The 21102-nt window shown below is 39.5% G+C and overlaps 1 protein-coding gene across 1 annotated transcript in view; it reads right to left on the bottom strand.

Annotated features, from left to right (window-relative positions):
• Positions 1-21102, bottom strand: part of LOC113057829 (slit homolog 3 protein-like) — a 154535-nt gene that overhangs the window by 55685 nt on the left and 77748 nt on the right. Inside the window, exons 6-7 of the mRNA XM_026225363.1 lie at positions 12959-13030; positions 6285-6356 (exon numbers count right to left, since the gene is read on the bottom strand). Of these exons, the coding sequence (XP_026081148.1) occupies positions 6285-6356; positions 12959-13030 (144 nt within the window). The remainder of the gene's footprint in view (positions 1-6284; positions 6357-12958; positions 13031-21102) is intronic.

Raw genomic sequence — 21102 nt, 5'->3', positions numbered from 1 at the left:
TTCTGAGTATGGGTAACCAAACTTGGTTGTATGTCACTTCACTTTCACTTTGCTACATGAAACACTGACCACTGGACCAGGGGTCTTACAGAAGACCCCACCGGAGAGATGCTGTCTTCTGCAAGACTGTCAGTCTTCCCTTTATCCAGCCCTCCGCACTGCAGAGGGCCACCCACTGCTGCAGCGTGGGATCTGAGCAAATAAAATCGCAGCATGAGCAGCTCTTGCTAAAGCCACTTGTGATAATTGAAGATCACCTTGAGTCTTAAAATTCCTTTCTCTTCATCACCGGAAATATTAAGTCATTCCACCTGTGTCGTCTTGTAGTTGACCATAAATCAAAAATGTGTTAAGCAAAATCAACTGCTGCAGGGGGAAGGACCGCATCCACAGTGTCTTCTGAGAAAGTGCATCCAAGCTGAAACGATGAAATCAATGCTGGATCCTGACAAATACTGCACCGTACAGCTTTACTGTGTAACTTTATGATTTAATTTAAAGCTCTATTGATGCATGCATCAATAAAACCGAGCATCTATTAATTGCTCACAACGCTTAGTCTTCAGACCATCTCATAGGAGCACGTTTTCTTGTTACTTCCCTTTTCATTTTTTGGCTGTGTCAAAAAAGCTTTCCCACAGTTGCAAAAAGCTCGACAGTGGGGTCTTGAGTGCTGTGAGGCTTTCTTCAGGCCCTCATTAGAGAGCGTCTCTGGATACTTCACTCTGATGTTTTCAGAGCCAGGACGTTTCGAAATAAGAGTGAGGTGGATGCAGGGGGCTGAAAAGAAACAACTGAAGTGCTCCCGGCATCTGACTTAGTGCCATTCACTTGCACAACTGAGAAATCAGAAGGCAAAGACAAGTGTTATTTGACATGGCAGACCTGAGGAAAATCAATACTCTTTCTGTGAGTGTGTAACTGGCCATTTTTATAAATCAATCTGGTTAGAAATCTTGCAATAGTATACATAAATGTAAAGGATGATGGTATTCAGCTCAACTTTTTGTCTCCTTCATTTGGTGTACAGTCGAGTAGGCAAAGTTTATAGAGTAGGGAATATGGACAACCTTCACTTACTCTCTTGGAAACTTGAGTGAGCCAAAATCTGTGATGTTGTCATGGCTCTATCGGAAACTATTATCGCTACTACAGCACAATAGTGAGTTTGCAATACAAGCTTCGATCCGAGCAACCATTTACATGCCATCCCTATGATGGGCCCTCGAGTCAAAACAAATGAATAAAGTGCCTCCAGATGGAAAGCAATTTCATACTTAGCGCTCAAACTCCACTTGTTGCAGTGTGATGGAATTCATGTGAGCAGGATGGATATCTTTGCCATTATTTTGCTTAGCATCACAAGTTCAGCTACAGCACAAAGCCGCAATCAGATGTTATTCCGCTAATTCAAATAAACCGAGTGAGGATAAACACAGAAATAACATGATCCGCCATGCATAATCTCATCCATGTGGTTTGCGTCCAAGTGTAGGCTTATAAAAAAAAAAGAAACACTAGTGATTAGCATTTGTAACTTAAAAATTGGAAGCTTTTTGGCTGCATAAACCTACCCTTTGCCTCCTCTGAAAAGAGAAAAAGAGCTCTCTATCCCTCGATGGTGCAGAGGATGGGAGGAGAGGTGAAAAGAACATGTACTAAACCGAAAAGAGACATGCTTCCACCGCCACTGACGAGGCCATTATTGCGCAAATGAGGAAAGATTGAATCTAGGCTCTTCCGTTGGCCTCCCTCCTTTCTCTGGCCATCCATGAGCGAATGATTAATTGAGCACAAGGGTCCGACTGCTGAAACACACAATTTCCCCATCTCCCAGAGCTTTGGCGTGGACCGCACGGAGATAACGCAATGGGGCCATGTCTGGTGGCAAGGCAATTTCCTGAGGTTGAAAGTGCTGTTTGTGAGCTAATGACAGCTCTCTACCCCTCCACTCCCCTAATCCATCCTCTCATTTAGCCATCAGCTTGCCCTTTCTCCCTCCGCCTGCCTGTTGTCTGTCACATAAAAACTCATTTATTGACTAAAGATTTGTCCAGTGGGAGGCCAGCCCATGTTAGAAATTAAAGATGCATGGAATATCTGATTCAAGGGAATCTGTGCTCTTGAGTTCCCAAAGCGCGACCGCCAACACCTAGCTATCAGTCTAGAGGACAATTGTTAAATCTAAAAAGAGCTAATGTTTTTATGGGAGCTCAGGGTATAGAAATGATTAGGATAAGAGGCAACAGGGGCCGAGAAGGAGCAAAGCTCAGTGGTATCATTGCCAAGAGGAACATTCAAAAGGTTTTGCTTTGAGGAAATTACATTATGATGGTAGAAAACTGCCAAACCATAAGCCAGAGAAGAAGAAAATTATATTTCTCGAACCTTCCATATGGAATACACAATATTTCATTTTGTAATATATTTCGGTTTTGATCAAACGTCCCCCAAAACAATCCCTGGACATCACCTTAACCACAGAAATGTAATGTTTTCTTAAGTCTTAAATTCCTGAGTCTGACGGCATGGCATTTTGTATCCAGGATTATTAATCCACCTCCTCATGCTCCCATACACAGTCGCGTTTAATCCGACTGCAAATACTCAGAAGGTTTAACCTGTTTGGTATTTCGTAGCATGCTATTGTGCTTTAAGTGAGTCTCTTTAAAAAAAAATGTGAAAACCTCATTAAGCGAGTACATCTGAGGATTCAAACGTAGAAGATGCCTTTGGTGAGGCAGTAGAGTACATTAACAAGGCTTGTTGAACCACAAAGATGTCCCTTTGGGGCTCGTTGCCCATGCCATCATGCTAAACTCACTATAGTTCGACCAGCGAGGTCTGTGCCAAGCTGTCAAGAAAAATGTACCGTGCACACATTGACAAATGATAGCATTTGGCAGGAGGAGAGGACGGTGGTAATGTGAAAATTTGGGCCTTCTTATCAATGCATGGTGGGAGAGAAAGTCACCTTCAGGAGATGGCACGGAAATGTCTTGGCACTTTCCCGCTCATAAAAAATGACACGGCGGGGCAAAAAATTTCACATGATTTGACATTTGATTCAGAGCCAGAATTTTCTGTACAAAAGTGGTTATAAAATATGCAGAGGCTCCAGCGCTTGCGAGAGTGCTGTGTATAGACAAAGCTGAGTGGGGTATATGGGGAATTTCCCAATACTATAAATTCCCTTCTCATATTTAATCAACCTTTTATAAAATAGCCCGGAAGGACTATTATAACATATTGTGAGCGATTCCACAAAAGAGCAAAAGTGTTTAAAGACAGCAACAAACATAAAGTATGTATATATTGTGCTAAGCATAATTTGAAACAGATTACATGAGACTTTCTCATCGCCTCTTCATTGTATTCTTAACACAATAAGAACATATATCAGAAAAAAATATGCTTAATATAAACCTGCCGAAAAATAAATCTGCTTGAATACTCGACCAGTTGGACATTCTTCATGCATTGTGTAGTTTATTAATGTTTTCAATGAATAACTGGCCAAACTCATGCAGAATGTATATATGTATATATATATATATATTATATATATATATATTTTTTTTGAAGTACAGTTTTAGTTTTTATTTTTGTTCTCCTTATTATAAGAAAGGTTTAATGTTATAATTGTTTTAACGCTCAGACAATGCCTTTCAAACCTAAACTTTATTTATTATTTTTAAACAGCAATTTTTCATTGTACCTTAATTACATAGCTTATTATGTTATTAACATCACTTAAAAAAAAAAAAAAATGTTTTGTACATTTGACCATGGTGCATGCATGAAAACTGAGTTTGAGACATATACCCATGACAAATATTCAGTTATTCTTACACCACATGAAATCTCATTTATATTATATTTGAAATTTGATTTGATTTGTCTTTGGAAATTAGAAATGAGATGCGCTACCCACGTTTACAGTTATTAAAAACACCAACTTGAATTTCATGAATATAATAAAGATAAAGTGGACTGCTTATAATGCACAGTTACACATTGTCCATCTACATTTGAGTAGAATGAGCGAAAATGGAAAGATAAACGTGCCTGATTAGGTGTATATTTAAAAGAGTGATCAGAATTAAAAATGAAAGCAAGTGCAGGCAGTACCTAAGTATTCAATAAAAAATAATCAAGGGAGTGCTCCTTATTAGACAGGTTTAGGTGCTCTGCAGATGGGGAACACATCGATGTGCTGCTTACTCATTGGGATGCAAGTCACGTCCTATGTGAGAAAATGTCCGAGATAGCTTTGAAGTCATTAGTTCAGTCATTAGCGCAGTTATGTTAAATATAAATTACAATTCATCAGCAGAAAGGGCCGATCATTAATTCTGTGTAGTTTGGCAGGCGTTAAATCACTAGCAGTCATTTAGTTGTGGAGGAGGGTTAGCCACGAACCGCTCGGTCTAATCTTCACTCTGATCGCCATCTCTAAACCTTATGGAAGTGTTTAAATAGCTCCTCTCTTCTGTATTTCTGTTAGTCGTTGTTTATGGTGGTGACCAAAATTTTGCAGTGATCACAAAACCCAACAGTGCATGATGGGAAAGGGTGGTCATATCTCTCAATTATGTCGCAGTGCACCCTCTATTTTAACAGGCCTTTAATGATCGCTGAAATGAAAAGATTAAATTGGCCTCTGGAGTTATGCTTCACACACCGCGCTCAAACAATGCATTTAATATGACCCTTAAATTACATCTCAAGTGTGCTCTGAATTGCAAAAACACACTTTAACATCACATTTTTACAATGTTTATAATTCATTCTTTCAAATTAAACTGATCTGCACACGCTAGCCCTGAATTCCTACAATCCAACGCTGTTTTAGACGTGAAAACTAATGTGGTTGAATGTGTAAATGACTACTGTAAATTTCTAAAAGCAAAAACAAACTCTTAAAACTCTGAATAAACAAGATGCTTTACCAGTAAAATCCCTTTCACCATTATGACAAGACACAGAGACATCATACTCTTTGGCGATACAAGTGATGGATCTCCATTCAGAAAGATCAGTTTTAAAACAAAGGTTAGTCTGGGCTATAATATAACTCATGTTGGAAATCATTATCCTCAAAGCAGTAACACCTGCGGCGAAATTGCTACACCTAAACTTTAATTTTGCCATCAATTACCTAGAGGTGTCATATTCTCACAAGCTAGCTCTATAGCACAGCCATAATGTTCAGCCATATGTTGAATCTGCTGTATACTGAAGATTTAAGGTTGGCTATTGCGCATTGGGTTATTTAGCTATGATACAGTGTCATTTGCAAACCTATGTATTACAGCCTCTCCAGAGGGGTGGAGAGATGGCTCAATCAGCAGGAAAATGATGTGTATTCATGTACTGCTGCTCTCCTTGGTTCGCCTGGGGTCACTAAGGTCTTTGGTAGAATCTAGGGAGGTTCTGTATTATTAATGAAAATTGATTCACGACTTACTCACACTTTCTTGCTCCCAAGCTCCTGTTTTATAAGGTCGTTTATGGTCTGGTCTGGACGGAGAACAGGAAAATGAAATATATCCTATTTTTCCTTCTTTGATTCTACCTTCACCTCTAGCTAACACTGCTGGAGAACCTGCCTAACAATGATGTAACACCGTGCTGCTGTGTCCAATGGAGCCAGGAATTAATAGAAGGAGTGGCTTGGCTCTGGGTCCCCAGTGAGCGCCGCTCTTTTGGAGGATGAGTTTGGCACTAAGTGCCCTGCCAATTGGCTTGATGGAGATGTGGCTGTTAGCCCGCCCTCCGTATAACCTGCTTCCAGCCTCTCATCCTCTCCGGGGCAATCCAGGGGATACCCAAGCGAAAGAAAAATAAACTCACCTACAAACACATCAAATCTCTTCTCTGCTATCAAAGGATATACTATGAACTCAGACTAAATGTGTGACTACACCAAAAAAGAAGACTTCCCAGCAGGCAACAGAACTGAGTCTAAAGCTAAACCGCTTTAAATAAGAAGCGTGATTCTTCAGATAACAGTAAGGTGCACCTGGAAAAGTCAGGACACTTTTTCAAGCAGCAGAGGATGACAAACGAGTAACTTTAGCTGTTGCACGGACAATCGCATGCTAAACGACACGGTGTCGGACCGGACAGGGTGACACCGGGCTATGCGCCACAGGTCCATAACGCCATACAGTTTGTCCTTCGAGAGCAATCGAGAAGCACACAGACAGAGTTAGAGGAAGGGACAGCAGAGGTGAAGAGAGAGGAGAGAACCCCGCAGAGGAGGCGGGAGGGGGACTCACAGTATCTCCAAATCGCGCAGGGCTCGGAAGGCTCCATCTTCGATGCAGCTGATGTGGTTGCTGTCCAGTTGCCTGCAGATGAGAGACAGAAGTCAGCGGCAGGTCTGCAGACGAGCGGGTGGGGGATGAGGGGAGAGAGGGAGGAGGAGGAGGAGGAGAGGTGGGGGCTGCGGGAGGGAGGTAGACAAACTAACACACACACACACACACACACACACACACACACTCATATCTACTCTCCTCTCCTCACCGCAGTCGGGATAAAGGACCAGCTGGCTAAAAGTGGCCTTTCTGGCTATAACCTCCTCCTATCTCGTCCTTTCTCTCTTTCTAGCCACACTGCTGAGTGTTGGGATAAAGAGAGGTAAAAGAGAGAGAGAGAGAGAGAGAACAGGAGGCTGGCTATAGTGCACAGCCCACCCCGTCTGTCAGTTCCCTGTAAATATTAATTGCATTTTCTCCCCCCAGTCCACTCATCCACCTCTTCTTCTTCTTCTTTTTTTTTTTGAAGTCAGAAAGGGAGTAATTTCATTACATTAGAGCAGCCAATCCATTACAAGCTTTTACCGGCTCTGTCACAGAAACAATTTCATTAAAAGAAAGGGGTTCGTAAATCAGCTGGGGTCACGATGCTGGACGAGCAGACGTGAGGGGCACTTCTTCCTTTTTGCTTCTTTTTCTTTTTACTTTAATTTGCAGACTTTGCCATCCACCATTCCTTCTCTCTATTTACCCCTCCCTCTTTGAGTTCTTAAAAGAGATGGATCTGAAAGAGGCTTGGATAAAGAAGAAGGAATCAAAGTCATTTGTTCGGCAAACAGAGCTGCAGTGACATCTGACCCGTGACAGACACTGAACATCTCTGGCATTTCTTTCACTCCATCCCTCCTTTCTAAAAGTCATGCATCTGTCTCTGTAATTGCTGATGGGGCAGACAGTATGGCAGCCACCCACCGCAGATGCATTAACCATCACTGTGAAAATTAAATAACCTTTATTAGCAAAAGTAAAATGTTTGTCTTTTACGTCTCTTTTTCTATCCAAAATTGATTAAGACTGGCTTCTGTTAAAAATAAAACAATAACATAAGCCAGCGCTTTGACTCCTGAATTGCAGTGAAATCTCTTTTATAAAATAGAAACAACAGCTTAGTTTATAAATTGGCAGTCAACAATTATAAACTGTAAATGATATGTACAAATTAATTTGTTACAAAAACAAAAAGTCTGTTGCTTCATTTTGATGTATGGTCATCACTGAAAATTACAGTTCAGCAAGAGTCAGACGTTGATTCATTAAACACTTTAATCAATTAAAATCAGTAAAGGATTTCTCAAACTGAATAAAAAGAGTTACTAGTCCTTATGAACAATTAAATTAATAGTATTGACTCATTTTTTCAAGATTAAGTCTAGACTAAAAAGAACTTGTTCATAATACATATAATAATTCATGGTATGCAGTCTTTTTATTTCAAATATTTGTGTATAAATGCTTTAAAATAATGTTTTTTAGCATTCATATCACAAGAAGCATTGTGTTCCTGTAGCTCAATTGGTAGAGCATTGCGCTATAAAGCGCTAGGTTGGGGGTTTGATTCCCCGGGATCACATGATAGGTAAAAATGGATAGCCTGAATGCACTTTAAGTCGCTTTGGATTAAAGCGTCTGCTAAATGCATAAGAAGCACCTCGGTCTATAATTTTACATTTACATTTAAGCATTTGTCAGATGCATTTATCCAAAGCAACTAACACTGCATTCAACCAATTCATGCATTCCTTGGGAACCGAACCCATTACCTTGGTTTTGCTCGTACCATGCTACAGGAACAGACATTTCTATACTCAAAGGTGATTGAAACCTTTTAGACTTTTAACAATGACAAAACCGAGCATAGTCAAGGGGTGAATACTGTAGCTGTCTTGAATGTACATATGTGAGTGTGCGGTGTGTGGGAATATCTGCGTGTTTGGTGATGGTTTGGAGAGATGGGACATGGTAGTGGTGGGTAATGAAAGTCCCAGTTTTAATTTTCCTGCTCTAATTACATTGGCCTTTAATCATCTGAGTCATGAGCCGTATTGGCACTTTAGAGCTCCCGTCCTGCCAGTGTCCCATCTGGAGTGAACGAGAGATAGAAACAGATATGGGTCTTCCTTCCCTTCACTAGACTATTAATCTGTCAGAGTCGGTGATGCTAACCAGCAGCCGCATGGCCGTATTTCATTCACGCTCGATAGCTAACACAGCAAATGACTCAGAACTGACCGTCAGTGGAGCCAGGATGATGCTTGATCAGAGCTGCTATATATGAATCTTATAGTCAGTCTATAATCCTAACAGATATACAGATTGTGACCTTTAATGGCAGTCAAATGAAGTGTGGTTTGAGGATTTTGAGGATCACACCACTGATGGCTCACATCATCTCGTCTCTTCTGTGTTTCGTTACACTCTGATTCTTCTCATCTCATTCAGTCTTGTCTCCTTTCCTCACTTCTCTTTCTTACAGTCTCAAATCACTTAATGTCTTGTCTCACTTCTGCTCATCTCATTTTATCTCTGGTAGTCTTTGTCATCTCTTCTTTCATCTCACCTTGTATCTTCCCTAGTATTGACTCCATCTAATTTTTGTCTCTTCTCACCTCTGCTCATTTTATCACTCCGTCTCGTCTCGAGTCATCTCTTCTAGTTTTATCTCTTATCTCTTTCTCCACATCTCATATAATTTAGTCTCTTCTCTTCCTCTCTTCATTTTTTTTTACTTTTCCTCACCTCATCTTATTTGAAGAAGTGAGACAAGGTGAGATGAATTGAGAACATTATTCTTTTCACAATTCATCTCACCTTGTCTCACTTCTTTTCATGTATCATGTTCTCTTCTTTTCATCTTGTCTTATTGTCACTTCTTTTCTTTTATGTATTTTCATCTGATCTTGTCGTTTTTCTTCCTCTCTTCTAGGTGCTATTGTCTGTTCGTTTCCAGTCTTGTCTTATTGCCTCAATTAATCTGGTCTCATATTGTCTCATTACATCTGGTCTCGTATAATTTTGAGTCGTATTTTTTTTTTCTGGCATTATATTGATTTATTTCTTCTTGTCTCATATTTGTCTCAATTAATCTGGCCTCCTTCATTTAGCCCAGATTCAAATTGTCTATCAAAATGCATCTGGCCTCATTATCTCACTTTGTCTTGTCTTGTCTCATTTAATCCAGTCTCATTTTTTATCTAATTTATGCTTCTCGAGGTTAACATGGCCGGCGTAGCATGTCTGGTGAACAGTAAGAGGACATGGCTAAAGCCATAAACACAGAGGGAGATATTGTGTCTGGTTTATTAGGGTGCAACATAGACTCTTGTTAGCTGGAGGAACCATCTTGAACATTTTATCCAGATGGCATCTCTATAAAGGGTGCAGGATGCTGGCGGATGCTGACTCCAGCATGCTGTAGACTGTAAAACTGTGGAGATGTGAGGACAATATAAGAGACAGAGATTCAACCAGCCCTCAAAGCGTGCACAGCCATTTTTAAACAGAGGACATTAAGGTAGAAAAGCATATGAGAAAATCAATTCATTCCTGGAACGCTGCCTGTCCATTTTTTTCTACTCATTCCCGTAAAAAAAAAAAAAAAAAAAAATGGATGATTTCAGCAATTAAATCGAGAGTCACCTTGCCACGCATTGCAGAGGCAGGTCAGTGGGAGAGAAACAGGCAGCACTGCTGACGTACAAATCCATCCTTCTCCCTCAATCCTCATTAGCCCTTTTTTTTCTCTAAAAATCCCTACCTGAAGAAATGAGTGTTGCCTACCTGTACCTATCATTCATCCATCAGAGTGTGACGGTGCACATGACAGTGATGTGATGAGCACTCAAACACTGTTTAACATCACAGACATCACTGGAAGAACGTCAGGGGAAAACATGCTGCACAAAAATGCTGTATGCGTGTAAAGGAAGTGAAAGCTCATAACTGTACGGAATGTTACATTTTAAAGTAATGAATTACAATATTGTCTGTAAAATACAACTAATAACACTGCTACTAAATCATTTTTATTTTTTTTTGACATTTAATGAGTGCTGTTTTCTGATGCATTCTGATTTATTTTTAAGTAAACTACAAATAAAATACAATTCTAAAAAAAAAAAAAAAAGGTAAAGTTTTTGGAAAAAGCAAGTATTAAATAAAACAAATCAACCTGTCCTCCAAACAATACGCTTGTATAGGTCGTTTGTCCAAATCCCTGAAATACGACCTATCACAGTGTATACGACAATTGCGCCCCTATCGGTAAAAGGTCGTTTTCATATTAATGTTTTGTACTCTTTTATTTGCACTCTGATTTGCGTTTCGTGTTTCCAGTTAGTAGATTATTGCGTTATACCTTGATATGTAATCATGCTATCATGGGTTTGATCCCAGGGAACAGACATGCACAAAAATGTATATGCTCAATAAATCATAATTTAGCATGATTTCTGTGAGGGTTAGGTTTAGGGGTGGGGTTAGGTGTGGTCATTCGAACGAATAAACCACCTAGTAAAATATGTAGGAAATACTGTGAGATCGGTGTAAAATGCCCACACATTGCATTTAAATAAACGTGCGTTTTGATTGGTAATGACGTTATACGTCAATTCATGACGACAGACGCAACGCGAAACTGTCATTATTTTTAATTAAGTTAATTAACTTAACTTTAAAACGTAAATATAGGTTGTAATATATGCTTGCACAAACGACCTATATGGTCGTTTTTTGTTGGAGGACAGGCTCAAACAAATACATGATACTACATAAATATTACAGTGTAAATCTTACAAGCAAAGTATTACCATCAAGTCACTGTTTGTACATGTCTGTTACGTGTTTGTAGAAATCCATTGACCTGTGTAGATGATTGGCAGCGCTCCTGCAGCCTGGGGGTCATTTGACAGGGGTCAGTGAGGTCAGATTTAGTATTGACACTCAGTTAACTCAATCTGAGCAGGGCGGGTGGTAGTCAACATTCGAGTGTCACTCTGAAATACAGTGAACTAAAAAGACCACCCTGATCACACTGAAAATGATACTGAAGAGGTGTGGCACAGAGGTTGAATATATATGGAGCACAAAACCAGTCTCAAGTCGCTGGGGTATATTTGTAGCAATAGCCAAAAATACACTGTATCAATCAAAATTATATACTTTTTCTTTTATGCCAAAAATCATTAGGATATTAAGTTAAGATCACATTCCATAAGGATATTTTATAAATTTCCTACTGTAAATATATCAAAACTTAATTTTTGATTAGTGATATGCATTGCTATGAACTTCATTTGGACAACTTTAAAGGCGATTTATAGACTATGTATACATCTAAATTTAGAAAAATTTACCCTTATGACTGGTCTTGTGGTCCAGTTTCATACACACACACACACACACACACACACACACACACACACGCACACACACACACACACACACGCACACACACACACGCACACACACACACACACACACACACACACACACACACACACACACACACACACATACATATATATACAGCAGGCTAATGGCTGAGGGTTCAATCTTCATTGTGCTGTTAAATCCTGTTGTAAATCTTCTTTAAGCTGCTTTGGATTTAAATGTCTGTTAAATGACTACTCACTTAGCGCTCACTACGGCTATATATAGCTGGGCTTCTCAAAGTCTCCCAACTCTTCACACTTTTCTCTTTCTTCTTCTTTCTCTAAAGCTGAAAAGCATGTCTATGTCTTCAAACGAAAGCCAACTATATTTCCATACCTCTCAGAGATATCTAGCATGAAGTGACCCGCGGTTTTCAGCCCACGGTGGGAAAGACTTCATCTGAAAACAGTCTTTGTAACAAAGCCTTCATCAGATACTGCGACGAAACTTGCTAGAACTTCACACACACTCGAGCCTGTGAATGCACATGAATGCCACAGCCACATACCACAACCGATCTCTGTCTACAAACAAAGCGCTCCATTAATGATGACCTCAACTTTGCGTCCTTCATTCATTAGAGGGCAGACTTAATTGCTGAAATCTTCCAGCGCTCTTTGAATGCCGTGTTTATTGTTGCAGGCGTGTAAGCTCCCTGCACTGGTTCTGTTCTTAAAGGAAACCAGGAAGCTGGGTGATTCTTTAGATATTAACAGTATTAACAAGCCCTTCTACAGTAGTCCACAGTAGCGAGATCGGCTTCTGAAACTGTTACAGAGATTTATCAGAAACCATTACTGTAATTGCATATGGCTGTGGAACATTACTCACTTGCAATATCCTGAAGATATCCATCTTATTGAACCATACTGATTAATTGAATTTTCATCAGCGCTAAGCTTATTAACTGTTATGACAAATGATTCGAGGGGCATACATGTACAATAGGCCACCTAGCACATTGCTTTTGAATATATTCAATGTTCAATGACATGAATATCTTTCATTCCAGTTTTCTGTCTTTGAATCGCAAGACTCTGTAAATGCAGTGGACGACAGTCTTGTTTGCAGTATGACGGAGTAACACACCATGTCTCGCTACTTCTGGGGAAAGTACAGTTTCCGAAGGCTTGTTTGGCCTCATAAAATCATGCAAACGAATGCCTGGCGGATGCCAGTGGAAATGAGTAAGGAACACTTACAGGTTCTTGACGGCGGTGATCCCTCGGAAAGCCTTACGAGGAACAGCCTGAATCTGATTCTCGCTCAGGTCCCTGGAGAGAGAGAGAGAGAGAGATGAGAAAGACAAAGAGAGAGATATTAGGATTTGTTTGAAGCCACTTCACATTTCGGTCGAAAGCGTTTTGAGGAAGATGGACGATGCGCCTCAGCTTTGAAGTCTGAGACCAAACTGTTCTACTGACCATAAATGTCACATCCTCTTTTATTTGTCTGGCCTTTTATCACTCGGTCTGTGTGTGCGTCTAATGAAAAACATTTCTTAAGTTTTGTAATGGAAGGTCTCATAGCTGTACGTCCCACAATCCTGCAGAAAATTAAGCAATCATATGCACTTTGAGTAACCCCAGAAAAAAAATGGACAAAAGTGACTCTACATCAAAATTAATGCATGCCATTTTTAATGCTTGCTTATGAGCCAAATGGTTTTTGACATGTCAAAATGGTTGTGCTTAACTTTATTAAGCTTGTTTGTTTGTAGACTCATGCTGGCAAAACATAATTTGAAATCCAATTACTGGCCAAGAAGGAAACAAATGAGATGTGGAATATCAGCCCAGCTAATCAAAGCGTCTGCTTTGGAGTCATGCCTGCTACACATAACACGAACAGACCACCACGTGGGTTCACCCACCTGACCTTGCTACAACCAATTTCACTGATAAACAATCAGATGTGGATCCAAACGCGGCGAGGAATTCTGCCAGAACTCATACTTGGGACATAATGATGTATCAAGTACAGGACTGCCAGCAAAAAAACAGTTATTGAGCTCACCCCTCCTTCAGCGCCCCGCCAGAACTGGATATGTGTGGCTTTTTTTTTTCATCAAACCAATCAAGTTTTATTATGGCAGAAATCTTAATAACTATGTTATGCTTTGCTATAAGAGGCTATTTCATCGAAATGTTCCTGATGGTTTTTGACATGTTCCACAATACTGAATTTCTTTTTTCTTCTCTTTACAGCACTCTTGGCTGGCTTGATGTGAACATCATGTTCCTTTGTGTATCCTTCAAGTCGAACTATGCAGTGCATGCACAGAGGAGGGCAAACATTTGCAGAGTAAAATCTCATAACATCCCATGTTCGTATGCCACAGAGTGGGAAAATATGAGCGCTGTTTATACCAGCATCACGCTGGGGATGAGCGAATGTATATCAGCACTACCTCCCCGTCGCCTTTGATGATCTAAATGTGAAACAGATAAAGTGCAGAGATGGTGAGGAGCACAGAGTCGACTTCTCTTTGCTTTGGCTTTTTAATTCTTCATGAATGGGGAAGCACCGGCCTCGTGCATCCTTGGCGAGCCGCGAGCGCAGCATAGTACTTTACAGCACTTCCACTGCTAATAAATGTTTTATTGCTTTGTTTACTCAGTCGAACCTTTTTCATTATTTCTACAAAAAGGCAAATTGTCCCAGCCGAATAACGGCACTTATGAAACACAATCTGTCTCAGCAAACTCCATGTCAGAGGAAGAAAAAAAAATTGACCTGGAGGCTTTGAGTTAAATGAGATGATTTCTAATGAAGAATTACATGAAACTATTAAGAAACAATAGAAGTTTATGAGATATGAGAATTATACTGGCAGGAGAATATAGCAATGTATGTATTTATATATATATATATTATGTGTATTTAAAAATTATTTTTAGAAAAGTTTGTCTCTTTTTGAAAAATGGGTATTTAAACATATATACTTAATAAGCACATATGCTGTGTAAATTAATTTTGTTTTGTCATTTGAAGAATAAACTGAATTTTACAGCAAAAATAAACTGAGCTCAATCCTTATTTACACTGCTATCATTTGTGTCAAATTGGGCGTCTTAACAGATGCTGGAACAAATGCTTTAGGATAAACATACAAATTCAAAGCAGACATACACCAAATAGTGTTTGTTAAAAAACAGAGCTGCATCGGTCCCCCTCCTCTAGCAATCTGCTTGCAAATTTCATTAATTTCATTTGGCTTTGGCCCTGTTCTCTCTGACTGTCAGGATGCATGCCATAAATCTCCCTTTGATTCCATTACGGCTCCCATGTCCAGACAACCTGGCAACGCCAAAACATATTACAGATAAACGCTCAGCAACACGCAAGGATACAAGAGCCGAGATGCAAGGAGGATCTATCCTCTCTCTCTCTCACACACACACACACACACACACTCATACATACACAAAGGTCAGACAAAGCGGAACGCTACATACTTCATTAACGCTGTTGTTATGCCACTCAACAAATCTTGTTTTCAGTCAAATGCACACGTTAAATGGTTAAACATATGCAAGGAATAGAAGACCACTAATAATTCAATACATACACCGGTCACATTTCAAAATCTCAATATTTTGTCAATGGGAGATTCTCAGACTTTAATCTTTAACAAATGCATAGTAAATTTTTTTCAAAGTGGTTTTGACTGAATTAATTGCAGACGTTTTCTTCTTAGGGGTTAGTGCTTTAGAATAAATCTTAAGCAGAGTCTGTGCATTAATTTTCCAAATAGCGTAAGTAAGTTTCTAGAGCAGAATATCAATACACCGCTACCTTGAAAACAGTAAAAAGCATTGAAGGGATGTCGCTCAATTCTCTTTCTTATCGCACTTTATGAATGTCACTCTTATCTCTCCACTGAAAAATGGATTGCTGCGTGTTTACAAGAAGGTTATTTGCTTCACTTTTGTTGTTTTCTCACTCTATTTAAATCACAAAGCAAAAGACTTATTGTTGTAGGAAGTAGCAGAAACTTGAACATCGCTTTACAGTAACTCAGATATGCTTACTAAGACTATATGTTTGTTCATAAATACAATCAAAACAGTTATATGAAAACCCTTCAGAAATCATTATAATATGCTAATTTAAAGGAACCATTTCCTATTTCTTAATATTATCAATGTTGAAAACTGCTTTTTGTGCTGCTTGATACATTTTTTTTCTCTGATGAATAGAAAGTTCACAAGGACATCAATCATTTGAAATACAAATATTTAGTGACATTCAACAACAACAACAAAATCTTATTAACCCCCAACATTTGAACAGGATTGCATGCAAAAAAAAACAAAAAAATAAAAATAAAAAGTACATAAATAAGTAAAAAATAATAATAAAATAATTTGTGAATTCTGCATGAAAGAATTTGCACACAGATTTTGTGCACAAATGTAAGTGTACACTCTCACACATGAGGACTGGTTTTCTCTGAGGACGTCAAGTAATTTTGTGTTTCACAGTACTTTGTGTTGTTAATCTCTTCTAAAATCAAACATGGCAATTTTCCCCCCTAATAAAGCCTCTGTGTAAATTACAGAGTAAACTACTTACTATGTTTGGGCTAACTCAGCCCTATGAGAAAACAAATCCCGTCTGGATTGGACTGCTTGTTAATACAGTATATCACACAAGTCTAATTTCAATGGCTCTCGTGATGCATGGATCCGGAGCACATGGGCTTTTCTTTCCTTCTTTCTTTCTTTCTTTCTTTCTTATATTTAAAACCAAAGTCAAAACAGACATCTGTCTCCTTCCATCTAGCTCATCGAGCACAAACCGCAGCCCAGCTGGGTGACTGGACCGTCGATACGTCTCCCGCCATGCCCATGCCTCTCTCAGTATCTATCAAGCACTGTCTCTGCTTTGCTCTGGCAGGGCTGTTATCTGCATGCCAAATTGAATCTAGAGTCCGAAATTCTCGCAGAGGCCCTGATGCCTGTCAGTGGGTTCCAGTACGCTTCTGTTAAGTCCTGCCAGCGCCGACAGATCGACCCGTACTCGCTGGCGGATCACACACAGATGGGTCGAACATGTCTAAGCATACACACATGACCAGGTGAAAGGCTATTAGATCCCTCCACATACTCTCGCCAGATTAATTTAGTAAGATCTGATATCTGGGGCATTGTTTTCATATCACATCTGACCCGACTGCTTCGGGGATGACCAGTTTAAATGTGTGTGTTAGGGGCCAAATGGCTGTTAAGCATGGCAGGCGACTGTTCTGAAGTAAAACCAGCCCTATAAACAAAAAGAGGGTATTACAACATACCCTTTGGCTTGAGGATTCAGTGTCTAGAGGAATATTTGTTTTTCAACTGGGTGTCATGTGGAATCGGGAGGTTAAGACAGCAAGCCGGCCGGGTCGGATGCCGTTCGCATTGGTTATGAGATGCACATTTTTGATTTCTTTTATTAAAGACACAGCAAGAACAAGAAGAAAGCAGCCGACCCCCTGGGGCGCTCCATAAGCATTTTGTTTTATGAAACCCGAGACATCTTCAAGTCCGTATCCATTCAAGCGGCGGTTTCACATGACGAGCTGCATCTACTGTAAAGCATGCACTCTTCCCCCTTCCTCCGCTTTTTCCCACCGGAACAGCAATTCATGTAACACTTATTCGATAAAGATATATAGAAATGTGCATAATAAATAGCGACCCCGTTGCAGCCTCGTATTTCACTCTTTTACAGCCCCAGTTATGGTCGTGATGGGCGGCCCTCTCTATCTCTCTCTCGCTGATGGCTGGAGTCTCCGCTCTGCTTTATGGCCACTTTTAAAAATGGAGGCAGATTAAAACACTATGGATTTCTGGCCCTGAAAGACTGTATAGTGTAATTGGCCTTAAGGATGACAGTAGCTCTTAATTACACTGAGTATAGGAGCTTTTTCATTGGACCCAGGCCGCTCGCTCTATCTCTCTCCCGTCTCATTCTGTGTGAATCACCAGCCTGTAGATCCCCTGCTTCCCTTTGGTTATTAAAAGTTATGATTGTGGTTTCTCCACTGAAATCTATCTCTTAAATGGAGAAAAGTGGATGTAAATATTATGTTCTGGCTGGTGGCAGGGAACCAGCAACAAATCACACTCTGGCTTCAAATGTGAAGCGTAACTGTACTGATGGAGGTTTCACCTGCAGTACTGCTTTTAGGATGATAACGGCAAACTATTTTAAAGGTTAATACACGTCTGCCAGTTAAATCAAATAATGCATTCTTCTCTGAAACAGGACATCATAATGCATCTGAAAAATAATAATTATGATTAAAGCTTTTTACTGTTAGCAAACCACAAAATATGCTGATCATAGGTCTGCTCCTGCTTTTTTAATTATTATTATTATTATTATTATTATTATTATTATTATTAATATTGTTATTTTGACAGTGGTTTTCTTAATGCAAAAAAATTAAAAATAAATGTTAAAAATTCTGTCTTAGAAATCTACAATATGATATCATGAATTACTAAGCTCACCCTTCATCTTTACTTAAAAACCATCAAAATATCATTGATGTAGATTTAAGATATAAATATAGTTGTTAATCCGCTGATTTGCTGCTCTTATTATCAATGTTGAAAATTATTGTGCCGCTTGATATTTTTGTTATTTTCAGGATTCTTTGATGCATAGAAAGTTCATTTATTTGAAACAGAAATCTTATAAATGTCATCAATTTAACTTTTTAAAATTCAATCTCATGCATCCTTGATGAATAAAATAATTAGTAAGCAATGCAATAAGTAAGCAATGCAATAAAAACATAATTAAAATAATATGGGATCATCATAATAATTATTTTAATGTATATTGCATTAGATGGAATAAATAGCAGCTGCAATGTTAAGGTAAATAACTAAACTATTATTAATTTTTTTTTTTTTTTTTACTAAACTAAATGTTCAGCTCTACCAACACGTGTCCAACAAGATGATTAAACACAGAGTAAGACTGACTGATCTGAAACCCATCACCATATTTTTAATCTCTTTTGTGACAGCAATAAGTCAGACTTGTTGGAAGTAAGTGTGTATGGAAATGAAACGAAAGGGAAAGACAGAAGGACGTACAGGTCCTTGTTCACTGATCAGCGTCTGTCAGCATCAGCTTGGTATTTCTCTGCAGTCATTTAACTGCCCTTGCTAGTGTCTTACATGTAGTCCAAAGACTCCTTGATTTAATTAACTAATAAAAATATTCCACTATTGATCATCCCAAGAGCTGACACAGGCTAAACCGGTTCAGCGCTCGCTTCATTACGCCGACCTTACTTGCTTTTTTTTTTTTTGATGGCAAGAGAGGAGGTGAGAGTCAAAGTCACTATGAAGGGAGGTGAAGGCAGCTTCTAAATCAAAGTAAATGAGCTCAAACGCTCCCTTGGGTGTCTAAAGCTTTCTGCTAAGGCTTCTACATTCCTCTGCTTCCTCCAAGAAAGAGTCTGTGCATAGATATTACAAATAGAGAAGCCCCCCACCACCCTGCGTTAGTATCTATTATGTTTTGTCAATGCTTTAATTAAATTAGATAGCTTAATGTGATTTATCCTGATCCATACACTTTATGGCTCTAAAAGCCTTTTTGGCCCCCGGCCCAAAAGATGTCGAACTAATTTAGATGAGTTAGTGAAGAAAAAAGGAGAGAGGCTGGGCGCAGAGGGTGATTTGTTATTAGTTAATTCACTTTTATTCTTCTTGTGCCATTTGGTATAATTTTCTTTCTTCTGCACAGTCTCTGAAATGGGATTGAGACGTACAACAAGCTTTTAGGATCATTTATAGTCGCAGTAAAACATCAGTTATAAGAGATGAGAAGAGTGCATGTGTGATTTCAAGACGGGACCGTTTTTGGACGGAGAATGACACCGCAATGCCCTTTTCCCAGTCCTCACAGACTTGAGAGCAAAGCCGTCTGAAACAAGGGGTGATGTTGGAGAAAGGATGAGGCTGCTAATCAGACAATAGGATTTAAGAGCTTTTAAAGTGAGTGGGTTGGAGGCAACAGCTGAGTCGTGCTCGGTCCACGGCGAGGGGCCTCCTGGCACTCATAAATAAAACTAGGAGATTAGGAGATTGGCTTGGGGTGGGTGAGATTCTGGGGGCTTGGTGGCAGAAGTTTCCATCTATCTTGTGGCAGGTCACAGTTGCCACAGAGACCAGGAGCCATGCTGTCCAATTAACTTCAGAGCCAGCGGTGCAGGTGGTTTGGAGGTGGTGGTAAGGGGCATCGAGAGCAAGGCTTTGTGTGTTTGTGTCTTCATGAACACAGGAGAGCACAGAACCACACACTTCACACTCAAGCAGCACCTTTAGTGGAGAAATGTAAGTCACTCTGGGGGTGGAAGGATGAAGAGAGACAGTCTAATTACCAAACAGCAATACACCACTGTCTACATTTTCATCCATCCATCTTGCCATCTATCGATCCATTTGTTTATCCTTTAATTCATCATCCATCCATCTATTTATTCACTTGTCTATTTCTCCATCTACTGTATTTCTCTATGCATCATCCATCCATCCTGCTAACTATCTGTCTTTTTTTAATTCTGTTTATCTGTCTATTCTCTTCATCTAAGTATTCATCCATCTCCATGTTTCCATTCATTTATCCATCCATGTATCTACCTGTCTACCTCTTTATCCATCCATCCACCCATCCAACTATACGTCTATCTCTTCGTCTATCTGTTCATCCATCTATCTATCTACCTGTTCATCCATCTCTCTATCCATTCATCCATTCATCCTGCCAACTATTTGTCGATTTCTCTATTCTGTTCATCTTGGTATTCACCCATCTCCATGTTTTCATCCATCCATCCATCCATCCATCCAACTATACATCTATCTCTTCATCTATCTGTTCATCCATCTATCTATCTACCTGTTCATCCATCTCTCTATCCATTCATCCATTCATCCTGCCAACTATTTGTCTATTTCTCTATTCTGTTCATCTTGGTATTCACCCATCTCCATGTTTTCATCCATCCATCCATTCATTTGTCCATATTTGTCCTGAACCACACAGCACAACAAACAAAAATCCAAACCCTAACCCAAAGCCCAAACCCCGCTCATGCAAACTCAAAACAAAGGAATCAGATTTGCTTGTCAGGTTTGGAGAATGCGTTTGGTAGGAAGCTGAACAGATAGCAGGGCTGGCTGCTGTCTTTCGGCAAGCTAATAAGCCTAAACTCTTTAAAATGAGAGTAATCCAGTTAGAGTGGGTAAAGGGCTAATGTCCAGCTAACTGAATTGGAGGCAAACTGGTTTAGTCGGCCATATCTGGCCAAGCTCAACCTGCCATCCTCCAC

This window comes from Carassius auratus, chromosome 39 (genome assembly GCF_003368295.1).
Source record: "Carassius auratus strain Wakin chromosome 39, ASM336829v1, whole genome shotgun sequence".
Lineage (NCBI taxonomy): Eukaryota > Metazoa > Chordata > Actinopteri > Cypriniformes > Cyprinidae > Carassius > Carassius auratus.
This window is presented reverse-complemented; position numbering and strand designations above follow the sequence as displayed.